Genomic DNA, 21418 nt, shown 5'->3' with positions numbered 1-21418 from the left:
GCTGAGATGAATGATGGCAATCAGTTGAAATACATATAGCGGGTTGACTCACCATCCACTGATTCACTGGTTTTCTCATCTTCAATGAGCATATTTAACTGTTGAACTAGAAACAAAATATTATAAAACCGAACATTACATTGAACCGATGACAGACTTCCAGATGTCAATAGAAAATAAAGGAGAAAACAGGGCGAAACTACATTAAAAAATGTCTAATTTCTCAATTCACAGCAATTATCAATGGGCTAACCTAAAAATACTTCGAATAATAAACGACTTCGATGTATCGAACTTAATATCAACAAGGCAGTTTTCCTACAATTTGATTGGCTCATTTGATTTTTGCCGCTCAGAAGGAAAAGTCTTAATTCAAACAAGCCAATCAAATGTCTCATTTCCCAATTTTCCGACCCGGCATTGGTTTCCGGTTCGGTGAATTTCATTGAACCTGACATCCGGAATGAACCGAAAGGAACCACTGTTTCACTGTTTACGTTGATGCTGTTCCCTGACTTGCTGATATGCTGATGATTTTCTTGCAAAATTGCCAGTGAAGAGTGATTTTTTCTAAAAATTTCAGGAGAGTTTCTTAGTTTTTCAAAATTTTTTCTAATTTTCGAAAACTTTCGGGCTTTATGGAGTGATGTCAGATCATATTGCGTGCTTACTTACCCAGAGACACAGCTTAGAATGCTGAGAAGCAAAACAGATCAAATCCGACTCTTGTAAGTTATCAAAACCTTAGTTTTTCTTATCAATGAATTAATATTATTCTGGTTCCAGCTCGTAGTTGCTACTAGTAAGTTTACTTTTCTTGTGTCGGCAGTTATTCTTCTCCCTTGAATTCTCTCTGTATCGGCACTTTCTGTCGATCTCCTGTGGTGTCAGGGTTGTAGCGCTGGCCCTATGACGAAGAGGTCCCAGGTTCGATTCCTGGTCAGGTGACCTAAGTTTGATGGTCTCAGTAGGGATGGACGAATATCGAATTGGAATGCGAATATTCGAAACTTTTCGAATGCGATTATTGCGATTATTTGAGAATTCGAATCTTGCGATTGCGAATACTTCGGAAACGAATATTCAAATCTTGCGATCGCGAATACTTTGGAAGCGAATATTCGAATATTTTCGATTATTGCTTTGATTTTTTGAATTTTTATGAGCCGTGAGGGATAAATGACACTATTAACTAAGAGGGTCAGTCATTTCCGTGTGGAGTTGTGGATGAGTTTTAATTAATAACGAGATTTAATTGATATCGAATTCGAATGCGATTATTCGAATGTTCGAATAATTTCACGAACATTCGAATGTGATGCGATTATCTCGATGCTGATGATTCGAATATCAAATATTCGATTATTGAAATATTCGTCCATCCCTAGTCTCAGGCAATGGTCAGCTGGGGCTGGAGTAATCGTGTGGGATTAGCCGATGGGCTCTTTGAAATTGATTTAAAAAAAAAAATTACCATACTTAATGCCTCTTCTTTTGTTGAGCAAATAGTATTGGAAAGTAACTAAACTAGTTGACAGGCTCTCTCTGACTAAAAAATGATAGTACCCATTTGAGAGGAGATTTTTTGGGTGCCGTAAAGTAGGTAGTCTCTGATCCTTGTTCGCACAAGGTTTCACGATTCACAACACAAAATGCAAAGTGATTTTTGCAATCAGCAAGTCTGTTGTTTGACATCAGGTGTGTCGCTGAAGTAAACAGTCTGGAAGCAGAACTACCGTATCAATGACAATACGGCAGCTTTGAACAATGTTTGAATCATCCATTAACGTCCTTGTTTACCTCTGAAGAACTCTGACATCATTCCTATACGCTCAATGATTTCTTGAGCATGCTGGAGCTGAAGTTTCAAACAACAAAAGGGAGGTAGATTTCAACAACATACCTTCATGCCCAATTTGTACAGTCCAACTTTTCATTGGACTGAAGAGGAGCAGAAGCTCAATGGAAAGTTGAATGCCAAATAAATTGATTCATTTACTGTTGCTGTGTGATATTGTGACAACCTTGGCATTAGAATATTTTTGTTAGCTTCCAGTTTGTGTAAATTCAATTTTGGCATGTTTGTTGGAAATATTTTGTTCTTCCTTTCTGTTCAACTCTCCATCAAATTGGCGTTGCCAGTTAGATGGAAAGTTGAAGGTGATGTCAGCTTCAAACTGTTCAACGTTTTCCCGATTGTTGTGATCTTGTGTCAGTATCACGCAATCCAAATTTTCATTCCACAAAAGTGGAAGAAAGATTGAATGAAAAGTTTGAATGTCTGAATTGGGGATCAGTTTAACTCCTCAGAATTTATTCAGTTCTCAGTTGATGTTTAATTCTATTCTGATTTCAGATTATTTTACTTTGTAACCATCTGCTCAGGCCCGTCGGAATTGGAGTTACTCGGTGTGTTTTAATTTTACTTTTTTTCTGTCATTTCTCCCTGAGTTGTCCCAAATTTAAAAAGTGAAACTTGACCTCTGCTTATAATTGGTGAGAATTTTTTACAGACATGTCTGAATAAAATCTTACCTCTTGTCAGGTCAAATGTTAAATCTTGTACGAAATAGTCGCTCAGTCTTCTTGTTTCGTGATTTTTCCATTCTCTCGCGTTCCAATCCCCACCCTCTACCAGATAGTTTTAAGTCTTCATTCAGTCACAGATACATTGTAAGCTCCTCAAAACTACTATCTGTGAGCACAAACTCGTTCCATGCAGTGCTTGATGATCTAATGCGAGGGAAGCACAAGAGTAAAAAAAACAAGAAAAAAACTGCTAACTATGTTACAAAGAAAGCTAAAGTTTTACTATCATGGGCTAAGTACTTCCCTACTTTTAACAAGTTTGTGATCTCCGCGATGAGTCGCAGCAATGCCTCATGCAGCACAACGCCGCAAAAATTTGATGAGACTGTAACAGTTACGAGTATGGACAGCGATGATGATGTTGTCATTCTTGACATGCCTGAGAGAGACGATGTTCAGGTACTTTATGACAGCCACCAACAGAATGATCAGCGCCGATATTTTCTTAAAAACGAAGAGGATTTCCAGTCCCAGAGAACTCTCTCTGCCGCTGAAATCAAGGAAGCAGGTAATTATCATCATTAACATGAAGAAATCTTTATAATGGGTGTAAAAGTATTTCTGGAGTAGAGCTTGTGAATAGTGCTAAAATTGGTCTGTTAATTGTTCTCAACACTGTTTCTTGTCAGTGTACAGTAATACTAAGTGAAACAGGGAATACTGGGAATAAATAGAAGCTCTCAACAAGTCATTATCATAATTTTTCAGACATTTTATGGATGGCTAAAGTGCAAAACCATGTATCTCCATTGCGGCGTTTCCAAATATTTTCTCCTAGGTATTTTTTATATTTTTGAGGAGAAACAAGCCAACTCTTAAATTAGAAATTTTTACAGAATATTCTTTCAACAAAAAAGAAAAATCAAGTAAGTTTTCGATGAATCACGTTGATTAATCTTCCAAGGAAACAATAAAATGACAGGAAGTCTGCAATGTCGCAAACGGAAATCAGTAGTTTTGTACTTTGGTCATCGATAGGCATATGTCGCTCAGTTTTCAATGTATTTGACAAGATATTCACCACACGTAACTTTGCCAATGCTATTGTTCTCTTCTCCTGTGGTAAAACTTTTGCACATGGTCTAATCTTAATTCAAATCAAAAGTAAAGAAAATTATTTCACAAATGTGTGAGCATAATTCTTCGGCACTTGGATATGTTGACTAATAAAAAATTACTGGCCCCTTTTTTGCATTGGAAATGTCTTGAAGTGAACATTTTCATCAATTTTTTGATTTGCATTTTTTCCAGCCAAACAAGGGAAAGAAAAGTATGAGGAAATTCGTCAAGAACAATTCACCAAGTTTGGCGAAGAAATGTTTGCAAATGGTAAGTCCTCAATTTTTCCTTACTTCATCAAGAGACATATTTTAAGAGGAGCTCAGGACTCTTTTTATTTTAGAAAAAGTAAGTCAGTTAAAGATACATACATGAGAGCCGCTTTTTCAGCATTCTTTGGCGCTCTGCAACACTCATATTCAGGTCCCCATCCTTTAACTTTTAAAAACCAAATAGTTTAATGCTCTCCTCAACCCCTTTCCACCCTTAGAGCATGATGCATTCCTTGAATGGTCGCTAAATAAGGTACCTAACTAATATTTTAAATATCACTAATTATATTCTAGTTTTATATTTTTGCTGATAAAAGAGTTATTTTTAGAAATGTTTAACCTTTTTTTTGTTTGCCGTTCAACTTTGAAAGAATAGGTGGTTTGCTTTCATTTTGTCAAGATTTGTAGTTCCTTCACCAAATTTTTAACTGAAACACGTCAACATTTGTTCAGAAGCCGCTCCAAAACTCAGCCGTGAAGGTTTTGTTTTTCGAGTTCTCTCATGGAACATTCTATCGCAAAAGTTGATGGAACAACATAGATACCTTTACTCAAATAGCCTCAATGTTTCCTTGGATTGGGAGTATCGCAAGACTCAAATTCTATCAGAAATCAAGGACTCTAACGCAGACGTAAGCATAACACCACTTCATAAATTCTCCCCTCTCTTGCTCTGTATAACTTTTTGCTTCAAAAAGTAGGATCCACTTAACACTTAGGATAGTAACGGAAAAATTTGGACGGACTTTGAAAAGAAAGTGATGTCAGTAAATATCATGTTCTGCATGAAATCAATGCATGGATCAAATATCTAAGCCTCAATTGAATCAGTGAGTTCGAAAACGCACCAACCCGGGAAAAAAAAATTGTTCAGGAAACACCTAAAACTGCGCAGCAGGCGAAGAAGTTTGATTAAGAAAAACCTTTTTGGTGCCAAAGGACAAGTACTTAGAGACTTTGTAAAGCACTAACAAGGGGAGCTTCCCAAGTGTAACCGGAATTTCGAGTTGAAATTTCGCATGAAGATACTAGAGATGATTTTAGGGATGCCGTATTTTTTCGTTTTTTCGAATGGGGTCGGGAAAGCCCTCAAAAAAAGGGCTAAAGATGCGGAAAAAACGCGTGCGCCAGCGGCACAAGGTAAACATAGGTGATAGAGGCACTCAATCCTTATCAGTTCCGCATGGCCAAACGGTAGCGCGCTCGCTTCGCATGCGTGAGGTCCTAGGATCGGATCCTGATTACAGTTCGTAATTTTATTTTACTTTATGCTTGTTTATTTTTCACTTACTTTATTTTGCACCATTCGCTCCGCAAACCGACTTACGAGGTAGAACACGTAGTGACTGAAGATTTTTTACATATGCTGATAAAAACTCGAAGTTTCTCTTGGATTGAAACGTTATATATAATTGAATAAACAAAACGCTCTAAAACTCACCAAATTTCGTTGCCAAGCTGAATTTCCGGAGTATCAGTCGAATCTGTATCTGTATCTGACTGATACTCCAGAAATTCAGCTTGGCAACGAAATTTGGTGAGTTTTAGAGTGTTTTGTTTATTCAATTATAAATAACGTTTCAATCCAAGAGAAACTTCGAGTTTTTATCAGCATATGTAAAAAATCTTCAGTCACTACGTGTTCTACCTCGTAAGTCGGTTTGCGGAGCGAATGGTGCAAAATAAAGTAAGTGAAAAATAAACAAGCATAAAGTAAAATAAAATTACGAACTGTAATCAGGATCCGATCCTAGGACCTCACGCATGCGAAGCGAGCGCGCTACCGTTTGGCCATGCGGAACTGATAAGGATTGAGTGCCTCTATCACCTATGTTTACCTTGTGCCGCTAGCGCACGCGTTTTTTCCGCATCTTTAGCCCTTTTTTTGAGGGCTTTCCCGACCCCATTCGAAAAAACGAAAAAATACGGCATCCCTAAAATCATCTCTAGTATCCTCATGCGAAATTTCAACTCGAAATTCCGGTTACACTTGGGAAGCTCCCCTTGTAAGTTGAAATCAATACACCATGTTTAATGACAGAGAATTAAGCGTTTACAAATTTCCGAGTTGGTGTGTTTTCATTCTCACCGACTTTCAGATACTGATTTTTCATAGTCTGCCCTGAAAAATGTATATTTTTTGACCTGAATAACGCTTGAATATTTGTATAACTTGTTGGTACAAGGTATACTGAACCAAAAAAAGAAAACCGCAAAATCGGATGGTCACCCGTTTCCCTTGAAATGGAAAAAAATTGGTATTTCCAATGAATACTTCGATTCTTCCCTTTTCCTGTCGCTGTTTTGAGCACTTCCGATTGCAATTTCGAAATTTCCTTTTGCGTGCAGATGCTTCTATCCACAAGTGTTACTAAACCGTAAACAAGTGAAAATAAAAAAAAACCTGTGCTGGTGTGTTTTCGAACTCATTGATTCAATTTCCAGTTATCACATATTCAGGAGTATTATAGACTCTTTGGTCAGATAATGGAGCTGCTCACTAAGAGAATACGGATACCGCTGAACTAGAGAACCTTAGAGGCCCCTCCTTATTATTTCTTCAGTTTATAGTTTCTACACAGTCGTCTTTATCATAATACTGAATTTTTTCCTTCAGATACTCACCTTGCAAGAAGTTGAGGAACAAAGTTTTCACGCCATATCAGAACTCAAGAATCTAGGTAAGTTTTGGGTTTACAATTTTATTAAAGTTAAAGTTTCCCTTGAAGCAAAAAATGTATAAAATCTGTCAGAACTGTCCTTTGAACTTCTCTGTCCAAACTATTATAAATGAAAGAACTATATTTTGGGACTTTGGGCATTCACTGATCAAAATCCTATCAAAATGTTTAATCTTACAGGAATGAGGTGTCTTTTCTTCCAGATCAGTAGTGTAACTATCCCTCTTGCCTTTGGGGTGGGGGTGGAGGGGGGGGCGCTTGCAGCATTGCGGAGAGTGCAAAAATTAAAGAAAGAATAGAAAATAGGCACAGAGCCGTAAACGTAGGGGGGGGGGGGGGGGGTCTCCTACATATCTATGCCACTACCTCAAATGGTCTCATAACTACATGTATGAAATTTTAATAATTTTGAAAATTTTTCAGGTTACACAGGTATTTTTAAGAAGCGAACAAACGACAAAATTGATGGCTGTGCAATATACTATCGGCCTGACAAACTGACATTGAAAGAGCACGCCTTTGTAGAATTTTATCAGCCAGGTGTGAGACTCCTGGACCGTGACAATATTGGCATCGTGGCCCGATTCGAACCGAAGGATTCCGAAGGGAATGAATTCATCGTTGCCACAACTCACCTTTTGTACAACCCCAAAAGACATGACATCAAACTTGTCCAAATGCAACTCCTGCTTGCGGAAGTGGAGCGACTCGCATTCAGCGGAGCATTAAGACAAGGCGACAAGTAAATAAAACCAAATAATTAATTCTTGAACTACTGCAGCAATGCTGTAGGTTAGCTGGTGGCAGTATCAATTCACAATTCAGAATCAAAATTCTTCTGGTCAAAATCAGTCGCAAGAGTCAGGGAAAACAGAAAAAAGTCAGAGAATTTAAAAAAAACTATGAAAGTATTGAAATAATCATTAAATTTTGATCACGGTTAGGAAGTTCCTTTATTCGAAGTGTTGCAGTGACAATCATATACTTTTACTGTTGCAGACTTCCTGTCATACTTTATTTTTTAAACGGAAAACTACTCAACGGTAATTCTTTAAAACTGCCGTGATTTTTCTTCTATGTGCGAGGAAAATTCTGCAAAAACTTCAAAGAATCATGTCCATTTGTTCTCCTTTAAAAAAATAACATAGTTGCGGAGATTTTCAGACACCGCAAACGAGTTATGTGATTGCGGACTTGCACCGTCGTATTACCTGATGATGGCAACTGAAAATTCTGGTTATCTGAAATGTAAGGAAATTTTTATGTTAATCCCCAGGACTTCTTTGGTACGAACAGAGAACTCAGGGAATCTCGGCATCTCTATATTCAGTGATTTCATTTTTGTTAGTAAAACTAGGGCTTGTCAGGGAATTTCAGTATATGTTGGCGGGGCTTTCTTTCTGTAAACCCAGGTCAAGTCATGGAAAAGTCTGAAACTTTTCAAATATTACTAGAAGCAACCGTTTTTACTTTAATTCAATCGAAATCATGAATTTTTTTCTCATTTCAGACTGATCCCGATGTATCACCCGTGTATTTTAACAGGAGACATGAATCTGTCACCACAGTCAGGTGTCTACAATCTCATCACAGAAGGCAAGCTTCAATACGAACAGCTGTCTTCAAGAAACCTTTCAACTTTAGATTCACCAAATAGCTTTCACACTTTACCTAGAGTCCTGTTACCTCCATACTTAGGCATAACGGATAATTGCCAACATGAAAAACTCATTTCCCAACGGACGTTCATGAGGCAGTCAATAGAGGAAGAAAGTCGCCTAGTGTCGGTAAGATGAAAAATGAATAATCAATTTTGAGTGAAAGTAGATAATATTAATCATCATGAAACATGAAGTGGGAAAAGCAGCAATAATTAAGTTAATCGTTTACTGGCACACCATTTAATCCAATTTGCACCGGTAGATTCCATGGGGGCTAAATGGCTGACAGTAGCTAGACAGATTATTTTGCAATTGTAGAATTATTGTCTGAGTCACTCCAAAAATCTATTGGTATCAATCAGCCATCGGGCATTTCAAAAGCTGAATTCGATTTTAATTTGAAAATATTAAAAGAAATGTTTAGCTGAGGCATACTTAAGCTTGAATCTCATTTATGGTAGAAGGAGAACACAAAGGAACAACTGCAAATTTCAAACTGCCGGAACGTTGGTCTTGTTGCGCATTATAGGGCGTTTTTTGTCCCAAATTGCTGTAGAACTTCTGTCTAGTCCTTAATTTCAATAACTCACTGTCGATTTTTTGTGACTAAGATGCTTTTTTTTTGTGTCCAGTTACGTATATTTCTTTTATTTGTCCTTGCCGCAGCTATACAACAGTGAACGGAGAAGTGATCGGTATCGGCGAAGTGAGGAGCCCAATTGGAGGGACAGCGATGATCGGAATTTCAACAGAACAGATTCGCAAAGCAAGTTAGTACCATTTGCCTCATGCTCCGTGTTAATGTTAATATAAGTAGAAGCAATAAGTTGTAACAGTGTGATGTTGTGTTTTGCCTTCGTAAAGTCAGCAACCAGTAATAATGTTTCAAATCTTTGCTATGCTGGAGCTCGAAACCAATTTTTCAGGTTTTTAATTTTTATTTTTATACAAAATTTAGTTTTTTTTTTACCAGCTAATAACGGTTGGGTTTTCAGCCGAAGGTTTCGGGGTTTTCATAAATGCTGTTAGCACTGTCTCCTGTTTGTTTGTCTTGTTTTTATCTGATTTTGTTAAAGTAGAGTATCAAGCGGAAGACAGTAGTTTGCTTTTAACTGTAATGTTCTTTTTTTACTTTCCATTTTATATGGTGTGGGCACACATTTATCTATTATTCTTATCTGTTTTTTCCTATATTAAGTGCTGTCGTGAAAATACAGTATCCTCTGCATTTGCTTGGTACACATTTGTGTACCACATATTGTGTACGCAATGCTTAGCCTTCAGCAGGTACAAGTGCCCAAGATATTTTGAAAGAGGCATTAATATCATGGCATCAAATTCAATATGAATTGCGGTTCATGATTAAAATGAGCACAAAAAAAATCTGTCTTACCTGGAACTCCCCATTAACGCCCATCTAAATTCTCCCCCTTTTGAATGAAGTACAATGAGATATGAATGAGCAAGTAAAATTATTTTTCAATTTTATATTATATTGACTTGTTTGTATTTGATTTTATTACATCAGATACGGCACTGGAATCCTATCTCATAACTTAAAATTCAAGTCAGTCTATCCTCACTTGAAGAATGGTGCACCAGAAGTGACAACGCATCAAGATTGGTGGATCACTGTTGACTACATATTTTACAGGTAAGAAAAATTTTCAGTCTGCTGAAATTAGTCCATGATTGGTTAAAAAATATATGTATTTGTTCTTCTGACGAAAAAAATTGCATTAATTAAAATTCATTAGTTTATTTTTCAATCAGTAAAATGAGTGGAAACCAGGGTGTCTACCGGTCCCCAATGTCCCCGATTATCCCCGATTTTGGAAGGGTGTCCCGAATATCCCCAAAAGTCCCCAATTTTGGTTTTTTATAACTGATAAACACCCTGAAAACCCACCAGAAATACTTTCTCGTTAAATCAGTTTGGCAGTCTGGTTTATGCTCACTCTAACCTCCCAGAAATACCCAGAAAATGTCTAAACAATTTTCATTACCTACCCCCTAGAGGCTAGCAGTTTTTACAATGCCGACTTTATTGAAGTTGAATTCTATCAAAGGAAAATTTTATTGTTATTCTAAGTTAATCCTCTGCCATTATTTTACCGGAGAAAATTAGTTTCATAAATTGACGTAGAAGTTTACTTTTTTCTTAATTCGGTTTTCTTCTTGTTTTTTTCAGTCCTGTAATACAACAAGAACAAGAGTCTAGCCTGCGTTTAGTATCCTTCAAAGGCTTGCCTTCGGCAAATGAAGCTGCAGATTACCTGAAAACAATTCCAAATCTCTTCTGTGGCTCCGATCATCTACCCCTAGTCTCTACATTCTTCTTGGCTAAGTCATGAATCGGCATGTGCTCCCAATTTTTTCTCTTCCAACTCTTATTTATTGGTAACATCTCATGAAAGGTCTCTTCAGAAACATCCAAGAAAAAATGTTAGGGTAGAAACTTGAAGAATTATTTCAAAGGCCTTTTGGGATTTCCTATCAAAGCTTGTAAAATTTAGGTGAAAATTTTCTGCCAACCATAGATCATTTTTTTATTAAGTTGTTTTTCTTTAAATTTTTTATGTGAGTCTATCAAACCAATTCTTCAAAGAACAATTGCAATTTCATTATCGATCAGCTTCTCTAGATTTTTTTTTTCTTTTTTTTTCAGTAGTTAGGGGGCGTTCAAAGCCATAAACTACCTTTCTATACCTTTTCCTTTCAAAAAGAAAAAGGACGTTTTTAGTCTCTGAATATTTTGAGGAACAGGGAGACCACAGACCATTGGAGCAAAGAAATGTTCAATTTACTATCCTTCCTACGGCCGAACTTCATTTTACATGAAAAGAAAAAGGTATTCGTCTTATACATACATTAGGAGCCGCTTTTATGGCGCTCTCTGGCACTCAGTGACACCTAGTCCCCTATCCTCTCAAAGCCCTTCAGGGAGTTGACACACCCTCATTTCTTGCTTTGTATTAAATTCTAAAAAATCTGCATTTAATTTTAACTCTTAACAATGAAAATTATAACATCGAGACTCAAGATCATGGCTAAAATCTCGAATATTTTGTAAGCTTCAACCCTCGTCTGTTGATAAGTTGGTAATGAGATAAAAATTATTTCTGTTAAGTACTAATTCGGCCCCTTCAGGCAAACCAAATTTTAAGGCACTCAAGATTAATAAATATCAGTCATAATCCTTGAAGTGTATATTTTCTCTGGTTAGTTGTCCACACTCTCAAAATCTTTCACAATACAAGTCAGTTCTTCCGGGGTTCTTCAATATTACAACTTGAGCCATTTTATGAGTTTTTAGGAAATGTTGGGCCCTGTGCCAAAAGCTGAGGCGTACTCTTGTTAGAAAAGCCAGAATTAATGTTATGTTTTTGTTTACTTTTCATCCTATAAGAATTTTTTTGTCATTATTATGTAATTTTTCTCACCTCTAATTTTTAAGATTTCTTTATTTTTTAAACCTTTACATTGCTTGTACAAACTAAGTTACTACATATATCATTATTTTCATTCAGAAACTCATCACAGGGTTAAGTCTTGATAGCTCCGAATTTTTCATGTTTTTATGACATTTCTCTTTAACCGTTTTTGCTTCTTCCTTACATTTGACTTTATACATATTTGTACTGATTCTCCACAGAAATGGCAGTCATCTCTTCGCTAAAAACGTTTTTCTGAATTGGTTCTGCTGACGTTTATAAAATTTCTTACAATGGCACACCAGACGAGATACCAATCAAAGCTCTCCATTCATCACCTGTTTTCTCTCCTAAATTTTACTTACAATGGACCACAAGACAAAGTACAAAAGCATTCTGATAAGTCCTCTTCAAAATTTCACTGACGAAACGATTTGCACAACGATAATTACTGAAATTATCTCCCAATCAAGATACTAACGTTTTTATTCAGCACTGGTTATGAAAAATTTTAATTTACCGCTCACAAGAAAAACCGTAGTCCTTTAGAATCAATTCACGCTACAACAGTTTTGGCAGTCTTTTCGATCAGCAGTGTACTTTTCCCACCTTGTATTCTCCTTAGCGTAAGAAACTTGCAATAGCTGAGTTTAAGTGCCGAGATTGAAGTTGTCATATTTTTATACTGCAACGACTGTTGCAGTAACGTTTATTGTGTGCTTTAACTCAACTAGATTATTGTTCTTTTATTGGTAGGATGTTTGATTTTATGCAATGGGAAATGTTAATATCTTGGTAAGGAGTTATTTTCAGATATTTTCTTTGTACAGATTGTCTTCTGTTAAATTTTGATGAGAAAGCACATGTCCTAAGGCTTAATTTTATGCCTTGTCCAGTGGTCTAGTAGAAAAGATTCTCATCCTAGGAAATCCAAAAATTACCTCCTTAAAGATAACACTATTTATGTGATTTTTGTTCCTTTTTATTTGTGTTCAGCATACATGTTAACATCTCATTTACAGGTTAATTTTTGAACTTCCTGTTGCGTGAATTGCTTTCTTTTTAAATTTTGAGGACACATGCAACATGGTGCTTTGATTCATACCTTGTCTGGTAACCTATCGTCAGCATGTTGCTCAAAACTAAATTTTTAAGTGTGGAACAAAATTAGTTCATGTTTAAAGATCACAAAGAAGGAAAGTAGGTAGGGTAAATGTTAATATGATTCAGATTCATCCAAACCAAACCCACAGTTTCAGAAATTTTTTATAATTTATGTGACCTCTGCTGTAGGTGAAGAATTTTCTTGTAGTGTTTTCTTCATATAATGGATTGTTATAGGCTGTGCACAAAGAGAAAACAGTGTCTGCCCTATGTAATTTCTGCAAAAATAGGTACGCATTTGATTTGGTTTTTGTCTTACTTACCTCAAAAAAGAGTGTTTTTACGTGACGATTTCCCGCCAATATGCAAGCCTCTTACCATTTCAGGCTTTATAAATTTGTCAATTTTTTATAATTGTCCCGACAACAATAGTTAAATGCACTTACCAGAGATAAACATTTTCAGGTCTATTAACAAACATTAATTTAACAAGGCCTTATTTTACCAAATTTAATTTGTTCTGAAGAAAGGGGATCGCTTTCCGTGTAATTAACTACCACGTTTATGTCTTTAAATTCATTCTAATTATGTTGCTGTAGGTATGTTGTGTCATGTGCAGAATGATATATTTTTGTTCAGCATTAATTTTTTTCTACAAATGACTTGCTCATATATGTGAGTTTGTTATACTCATCTAGTGTTTCTTTTACTTTTGTCCTGTTAAGTACTTTGTTGATTGATAAATAAAATGTTTCCTTTTTCTATTGATTGTTCTTTTGTGTCTGAAGTCGCACATCCATGATTTGACTTGCCGATTTGTTTTCCAATTTCCATTGTTGAGTTGAAAAGTTGAAACAAGTGAACAAACAACAATAAATGAAAGATGGTCCCATTTTCTGGTAAAGTTTTGCACATTATATCTTTCTCCAGTAAGGAAAGAATTTCATATTAAATGCTACATTTTGCATTTTACATCAAAACTAGTGATCAACTCCAATTCCTGACAAACAGTACCTCCCTTTTTCCTGTAAATTTACTTATATCAGTTTCACTTCGTACACTTTACGTAATTACTGTTCTTATTTTTCAAAGTTGCATTCAGCACTACCGTAGGACTTACAGTGTGCACCTAAAAACTTCTAAAAACATATTTAATCTTCCATTGCGTCTCTTGCAGTGTTATTTGCGCCAAAAGTTGAGCCTGTTCAGATTCCAATGTAATTCTGAGACTTCTAAAGGTATCAGGAGTTCCTTAATTTTAATTCAGTATTTATAGTTTCAGTGGCTGATATTCGTTCGCGCTCTCGAAGATAGGAAACAATAGAATAGCATAGGGAAACCGTAAGTCGTATAAGGCTTTGTTCAAATTAGAATTCCACTAAACATATCTCTTTTGAACTGCGCGCTTAAAGATCTCATTCTCATTGGTTCATACGTCACTGCACTGCTGCCAAGCTATAGGTTTAGATTATTTGTAAAGTCAATCAATCCAGTATCAAGAATAAACAATATTCATCATTACAGTGGTAGTAAAAAGCTAGAAAATTCCTCCGAAAATAATTTTAGTTGAAATTATAGTCTCTATTCGATTCCGGGATAATATTCAAAAAAACATTGAAATTAATGTATTTCAGAGTAGAACTTGACAACTCCGCCACTGCTCCTGCCCCCTGCGCAAGTACACAGGGACGCCGCCATTTTACCTCGCTTTCGTCTTTTCGTTTAGGTTACTTACGTGCAAGTGGTTTTCCATCATGACGACCGACGACGCGAAAAAAGTTAAATCCGGCGAGGCCAAACCCAAACCTGACGGTAAGACGTCCAAAAGGAGGCGAGCGAGGAAACCCAAGAAGGCTTTAAAAGGAGCGAAGGATGCACCGAAGCAAATCAAACTGCTCCAGAAGAAGAAGGTAAGACCGCATGGTCCACATGTCCTGCGCCTATTTGCCGTCATTTTTACCGTATTCGCTCCATTACGGACGCCTAAAGTCCCTATCGCGCTGTTTATCTAAGATGAAATTACCTTGTTTCTTGCACTGTTATGCCTCAGCAGCTCAGAATTCCACTATGCCAATGTGCCTGTAGTACCTATCTATGTGGCATGGTTACTGCTGTCGATCGCTGTTTATCGAAACATCAGGCCATTGTGTGGAATGCCTTTCCTTATTTCGAACACTTCAACCATCATATTTACCCTGTTGCTGAACCGTGCAACAGGATCCGTTATTCCTACACTAATTGGAGTCAGCTTTCATACGCAATAATATAAGTAATGTCCTGTTTACGCCACAACTTATCACCAGTGCCATTCAAATTCATATCTTAAACTGTTAAACAGAGCCAGTTGAAAGCCATTCAGGCGCAGAATATACAGGCTAGTGCCAACAGAAGGTTCACTCCCAGCACTTCTCTGTTGAAGAAGAAGTACAGTGCTAGGAAGCAATGTTTACGTTTTATGTACAGATCGGAGTCCAGGGCAGCCCTTAACGTTGCCGGTTTGTTCTTCAGCGTGCCTTTCTCCAGCTACTGTCAAACACAAATTAAGACAATCATTTGGCAACAATGTAGAAATGCTGGAAAGTCCAAAATATGATACATTGAAGTAAACAGGAGTGAACCCTCAGTTTGCGCTAGCCTACATATTCTGTGATTTAGGCAGCAAATTTTGTTGCAAAATGTCATGAGCAAGCTGGTGCACAGTTTGAGGTCAGTTTTAGCACAGCTCTTGTTTAATCGAGTACCCCGGAACAGCAATGGGTGTTGCCTGTTCTATGGGTTTGGTCAAGTTATTTTCAAAATGTGACTAACATCATAATTTTAGTAGCTCCAAATACTTTTCACAGGAAGAAAGTATGCATGGCGCAGGATTTAATAATTTTCCAAAGCTTTCATGCTGACTGCATAAGAATCCATTTCTGAAAAGTTTAAATGACTTGCTCCACTTAGCACCTATCATTCTAGAGTGCTAGCGTTTTTTTGGAAGGCAAGAGGTGCTCATAGTGCCCTTCAATCATCAGGTAGTTTGTGTATATTCATCAATTCTCTTTCTCCTTTTTCAGGCTGTAAAAGCTATCACGAAGAAGACACCCAAAAAGGCACCTAAAAAGAAGAAGGAAAAGAAACCAAAAGCCCCAGGACAGCGTAAAGTTGTTAAGAAAGCAGTCGCTATCAAATGTGTGCAAGTTTTTGGACGTAAGGTGAGCGATGCTCTTCATTGAAGTGCAATATCAATGATCAATAATTCCAGTGTTGAGGTGTGAACCATCAACTATTGATATTTTCCCATTTGAAGGTGTGGTAAAGAATTGATTATCAAGGTGTTCATTGCGAACATCCTGATAATTGAACCTTTTTCATGTGTTCAAATGGTGAGTGGATCAACCGATTCATTGCAAAGCTTGGCATGCCACTGAATATTTCTGACCACTAAAAGTAGAAGTGGACCATTGCCTCTTAAATCATCTTTCTGAAACTCTTTGGGTTTTGAATCTAAGGCCTTGTCCACACGAGCGCAGTTCGCGGAACTTATTCCTCGAACTTGCTCAGTTCCCGGAACTTATTCCTTGAAACGAGGCATGCTGTCCACACGGGTTCGTCCGAACTGGAACCGGAACTTCTATAAAACTATACAATTATTGCAAAATAATAGATTATTATGGCCGCCAAAGTAACAAAAATAAATGTCAAGATCATATGTAAAGGACGTGAAAAACAAAAACAAGCAAATTCACATCAAAAGAAACATATTTACTTAGAAGCTCGGAGCACGGGGGAAATTCCAGGTTTTGGAGGAATAAGTTTCAGCTCAGCAAAAAACTTTTGTTTCCCTTTTATTATTTCATTCGCGACATTGTATTAATTTTCTCTCTATTTATTTCCAGAAAACTGCAACAGCTGTTGCATACTGTAAGAGAGGTAAGGGAAATCTCCGTGTCAATGGAAGGCCCTTGGACATGATTGAACCTAAAGTTTTACAATACAAATTGCAAGAACCAATTCTATTATTAGGAAAGGTAAGTGTTAAAAATTGCCTCCTCTCTTTGTACAGTAGTCATTAATGATCAGATTTATATCATTTCATCCTCATGACTAACCTCAGATGAATCAAGTTTAAGTGAAGATACAAGCTTGTCAAGCCTGAGATTCTCTACAATAGAATTCAACTGCGTCAGTTAGTAAGTGTATGTGATATAGAAAGAAAAAAAATAATCTGTCAATCTAGGAAATATCAACCTCTCTAGGTTGAACTTATTAGCAATAGTAGGGAATTATAGCGGAAACCATACTTGTGTGACCAGCCAATGGCTACGCAACCTTGTGTAGGATCCCTGTTAACTCTAAGGATCCTTCCCCTGAACCGTGACCCAACCATCGTCCGCACCAAAAGGGAGGTCAAGCACATAATTGGAAAATAACCTATAGGGCGGACGAATTCTTGAAAAATTGGTACATTTTTAACGATTTCTGACCCCCATTGATAAGAATGGGATTTTTGATGGGCTGATTTATGGCAGATATATGTGATCTTACAGATTTTTTGTGACGTCTAACATCTGATAGAGCAGAGTCATTGTATGTTGAGACTAATGTCAATCTCTGATTAGCTCTGAATCAGCACCACTCAACAGGTTTAAGACATGCAGTCAGATGGCACCGCTGATGAGTGGTGACATGAACAATACTTCGCTTTCGGCTCAACATATGATGACTTTGCTCTAATAGCAGTTGGTTGTGGGCATCCTGTGCAAGGTTGCAGCACCAGTAACTGCTCACAGACTTTTACATTGACTTTTATGGGAGTCGAGGGCTCTGTATAAACTGTCCCTGGCAATAGGGTTACAGTTCTTTAACCACTGACCCAGTAAGAGCAGAGATTACCTCTCTGAGAGTAATTGATAACTTTGGTAGAAGCCCAGAATCTTATCAGCGATAACTGTGCAATAATTGAACTGTTTTTTTAATTATCATGGTAGTGACATGATGTAAGAAATTATCAGATTTTAGATCGAGTGAAGTGAACTAAAATATTTTCTTTATCTTTGCAGGAAAAGTTCTCTAATGTTGACATGCGAGTTCGTGTAAATGGTGGTGGTCATGTGTCACAAATTTACGCCATCAGACAAGCTATCTCAAAAGCTTTAGTAGCCTACTATCAGAAATGTGAGTATTCTTAGGCTATTCTACTTTCTTTTTTCTCTAAAAGCCCTCGATAGTAAATAGGATAACTTGGTTTTAAGGACTGTGAAAAAAAGGTCTCATAAAAAAACAAAACATTTTTGGAAAAATTATAGAATTTACCAGAAAAAATAATGCCCTTCCATAGAAGATGCCTCTTACTCATTTTTATTTGAAATTAGACTAAAGAGAAAATGAAGGAGTACTGTACATTGAATAGCAAAAGTGCATAAGCACCAGATCTTCCCTTGTTTGCTTTACAGCCAATCAGACACCCTACAAGCAATCTTGAATCCATCATCGAAAATTATACAGAAAATCGAAGCCATATATTTTTTTCGAATTCAGCCTAGTTTTTGGGAAAAAGGTGTCCACAACACACTTTTTGAGGAGTTGGCGTTTCTATTGATGTTTAACTTATTCCACTTTTTCTGAAGGACGCCAAAGATCTTGATTTCTTCAATTTCAACTATCTTCCACTTGAGTCAGCGGAACAGTAAAAAACATTGTTCCAAGTGAAAAAAAATTGATGTTTTAAAAATCAAGATCTCTGAGAGAGTGGAAAGTATTGTACATCCATAGAAATGCCAAATACTTGAAAAGTCAGCCGTGGACATCTTTTTCTCGAAAAATCGGCTAAATTAAAAAAAAATTATGGTGTCTACTCCCCATGTTATTTTCCATAAGGAATTCAAAAGTGGTCGTAAGGTGTCTGATTGGCTAATAAGGCAACGCAGGAAGATCAGGCGGTTTTTCACGCATTTTTGCTGTTCAATGTGGACCCTTATTTTCTCTTTGTATTAGACCCTGATAGTTTCAAGTTTCCTCCAGTTGGGTTAGGTACCGCTCGTGACTGAAAGTGGTGAGTTAATTTTTGACTTGCTTCTTCATTCAACGCTCTAAGTAGCAAGTGGAAGAAGAGATTAATTGAAGCAGCGGGTGTCTTCTACACACAAAATTGGGATCAAATCGGGGAATCTTTTCTCTGTTTGCTGTAAGATTATTTTTTTTTAATAAAAATTTGTTGGTCCATGTTGATGCATGTCAGTGCTCCAAATGAGCCTGAAATATGAGGAAGAATCGATAATTTGTGCTGAATTTTTGAGGAGGAACTGCTTCTTCTGATAAACTGGAATGTAATGGGCAAAAATTAACCCACCATAACCCTTTCATCAACTCATTAAGATGGTGGTTTAATGATATTGCATGGCTTCCATGTTTATGTCAGGATCTTCTGCAGTCTGAAAAACCTGGAAAGTCTAGGAATTCAAAGAGAAATTCAAGGAATTCCGTGATCAATGCATTGGCTTAGCAGCATTGATTAGTGCCATTCGAGAAAGCAAGAACAACTTTTGAGAACCGTTTTCCACTACTGAAATATTTAAAAGTAGAAATTCTGAATTTTAAAATGGTTTAAAGGTCAGGGGAAGTCTAGAAATTTAGAAATTTTGGGAGTCAGAGGAAAGGAGAAGAAAGTCAGGGAATCGGACAACGAAGAAATTATAGAAATCCTGCTTTATGTACACTCTCAATTTTGAATGGTATCGCTTTTCCTGGGAAGGAATGATGTTTCTTTACCCATTTAATGATCATGTGTTTTGTTTTTTTTTTCAGTTGTTGACGAAGCCTCAAAGAAGGAAATCAAAGACGTCCTGATCCAATACGACCGTACGCTGATGGTTGCTGATCCTCGTCGGTGCGAGCCCAAGAAATTCGGTGGTCCAGGTGCCCGAGCCCGCTACCAAAAGTCTTACCGTTAAGATTTGTATTTTCATTGTACATCGTTTTTTTTTTTTATTTTAATACACTGGATTGATTTTTCCAAGAATCTCTTCTTTTTTCCTCCGCACCCAAGAAAACTCTCATTGCTGTAAACTTCGGCAATTCCAATATAGTGAGAATTTGACAAGCCAGAATCAGTGCCTAACTCATCAAGAGGTGCAGAAATTAATCCGAATGGTCCTTGGAGGTGGCCAGTATCTAGTTGTCTTCAAGTGAAGTTAATCCTCTTAGATCTTGCAAAATTGATTCAGTGAAAGTTCAAGCTTAGTCCTTAAAGAACATGTTTTGTTCTTTTGGAGCAAAATTTATGTTGAGCAAACCCTTGATAAAGATTCCTAGGTTTGGATCATGAAATCTTTAGAAAAGGCATCCTATTCATATATTAATTGATCATAAAATGAGTAAAACCTACCAACAAGACATAGGAAAATTTTTTAATCTCCAAAATTTGGGCTTGCAGTTAAGTAATGAGGAAATCGGTTTTTTTGTAAGAAGCTCACAGTGTGTTTGGTTCATGAAAAGACAACATGTCGATCAGGGACATGCATCATGCTGGTGCGTAATTGTTGCCTTGGCTACTTTTTTGCTAAAAATCATTGTCAATGTAGGTTAGATGAACCAAGAAACTTTGCAAGATTCGCAATTGCGGCAAATAAGTATTTCTCAAGACTTAACAGTTCGAAATCAGGCAGAGCTTAACTTAGGAAATGTCCTAAATGACAGTGAATCAGACGTATTGATGCTGAAAGGAACTGCATGAAAATGAATCAAATGAAAGGGAACTAGGTGTTTAGGGTCTAAGCGCTACATAATTTGTTTTATATTCATTCGCACTTGGTTCCTTTCAGCATAAATACATTCAATTTCATATGTGCTTTCTGGGAAAGGGCCCGGAATCACTGTAACAAGCTTTTTTTCCAAAACATGTCTCTTCGCACAATGAATAATCATTTTCCTTCTCTAAGTTAGCTTAAACTGCACGCTTGACATGGAATTGTCAACCATTGAGACCTGTCAGACAGATCTTACGGAAAAATGTGTGTGGTTTGTGGAATTTATGAATTCTTTACCTCTGGCCGGATTGGTGTCAAGGGGAATGCAAACATCTGGTTTCACACTTTCAGCAATAATAGTTAAGTACACTTTCTTTTTTTTTTTTTCCAGAATGTTCTATCTTAAGTACAAATGTTTTCTTTAATTTTGACAGAAGTCCTATATGGTATTTCCAATAAACCTAAACTTTGGTTGAAGTACTTGGAATACCCTCCTCCACGGCAGCTTTGTTGAAGTTAAATTTACTGGAGAAGAGAATAAGTTCTGTTACATACTGGTTTTACCCATTATCTCTTGCAATTAACGAAACGATCGTCTAAGAGCACATTACATCTTTCCAATAATCAAACGCAAAATTCACCTTTTGATGAGATGTTTTTCTATGATGGCTTAAATTGTCCCTTTATACTGATCTGATTGTTCTCTCGTAGCCATGTGAGATGTCCGTGGTATTTTTGGGATGAAAAAAATTTGATTTCAGGAAATGAATTATTCTCTCGCAAAAATTAACCTCAAATGGAGGAAGGATACTTTCTCAAGATCTTCTGAGAATTTGTATAATGTGCAATAATAGGGCTGATGAGGTTTTTTTTTTTTTTTCTTTTTTT

The 21418-nt window shown here is 36.8% G+C and overlaps 3 protein-coding genes across 6 annotated transcripts in view; 2 read left to right on the top strand and 1 right to left on the bottom strand.

Annotated features, from left to right (window-relative positions):
- The window catches only part of fry (microtubule binding protein furry), a 41914-nt gene extending 41645 nt beyond the window's left edge, over positions 1 to 269 (bottom strand). For all 3 annotated transcript variants that reach the window (XM_019061957.2, XM_019061959.2, XM_019061960.2), the window contains exon 1: positions 53 to 269. In XM_019061957.2, coding sequence (XP_018917502.2) covers positions 53 to 92 — 40 coding nt within the window. In that variant the 5' untranslated portion in view covers positions 93 to 269. The remainder of the gene's footprint in view (positions 1 to 52) is intronic.
- A 232-nt stretch (positions 270 to 501) lies between these two features.
- On the top strand, positions 502 to 13562 carry LOC109044338 (protein angel homolog 1). Of its 2 annotated transcripts, none has more exons than XM_019062027.2 (10): positions 502 to 728; positions 2357 to 2409; positions 3841 to 3918; positions 4374 to 4552; positions 6538 to 6601; positions 7025 to 7343; positions 8112 to 8388; positions 8929 to 9032; positions 9791 to 9916; positions 10454 to 13562. In XM_019062027.2, the coding sequence occupies exons 1-10, from the start codon at positions 694 to 696 to the stop codon at positions 10614 to 10616; spliced, it is 1398 nt and encodes a 465-aa protein (XP_018917572.2). In that variant the 5' UTR covers positions 502 to 693; the 3' UTR covers positions 10617 to 13562. The 2 variants fall into 2 exon arrangements, with proteins under 2 accessions (XP_018917572.2, XP_018917571.2); XM_019062026.2 differs by having other exon boundaries at positions 2357 to 3097.
- A 910-nt stretch (positions 13563 to 14472) lies between these two features.
- Positions 14473 to 19803, top strand: RpS16 (ribosomal protein S16). The gene is made up of 5 exons (XM_019062069.2): positions 14473 to 14710; positions 15860 to 15997; positions 16682 to 16813; positions 17846 to 17960; positions 19590 to 19803. Exons 1-5 carry the CDS (start codon positions 14555 to 14557, stop codon positions 19733 to 19735), a joined length of 687 nt encoding a protein of 228 aa, XP_018917614.1. The 5' UTR covers positions 14473 to 14554; the 3' UTR covers positions 19736 to 19803.
- The last annotated feature ends 1615 nt before the right edge of the window (positions 19804 to 21418 follow it).

This window comes from Bemisia tabaci, chromosome 3, assembly GCF_918797505.1.
Source record: "Bemisia tabaci chromosome 3, PGI_BMITA_v3".
NCBI lineage: Eukaryota > Metazoa > Arthropoda > Insecta > Hemiptera > Aleyrodidae > Bemisia > Bemisia tabaci.
Note: the sequence above shows the minus strand (reverse complement) of the source record. Positions and strands in the feature narration are given on the sequence as shown.

Coding starts and splice junctions, on each gene's coding strand:
- LOC109044338 (XM_019062026.2), top strand. CDS start 2,551: ATGTTAAATCTTGTACGAAATAGTCGCTCAGTCTTCTTGTTTCGTGAT. Junction 6,602..7,024: donor ATCAGAACTCAAGAATCTAG/GTAAGTTTTGGG, acceptor AAAATTTTTCAG/GTTACACAGGTATTTTTAAG. Junction 9,917..10,453: donor GTTGACTACATATTTTACAG/GTAAGAAAAATT, acceptor TGTTTTTTTCAG/TCCTGTAATACAACAAGAAC.
- RpS16 (XM_019062069.2), top strand. CDS start 14,555: ATGACGACCGACGACGCGAAAAAAGTTAAATCCGGCGAGGCCAAACCC. Junction 14,711..15,859: donor AACTGCTCCAGAAGAAGAAG/GTAAGACCGCAT, acceptor CTCCTTTTTCAG/GCTGTAAAAGCTATCACGAA. Junction 17,961..19,589: donor AGTAGCCTACTATCAGAAAT/GTGAGTATTCTT, acceptor TTTTTTTTTCAG/TTGTTGACGAAGCCTCAAAG.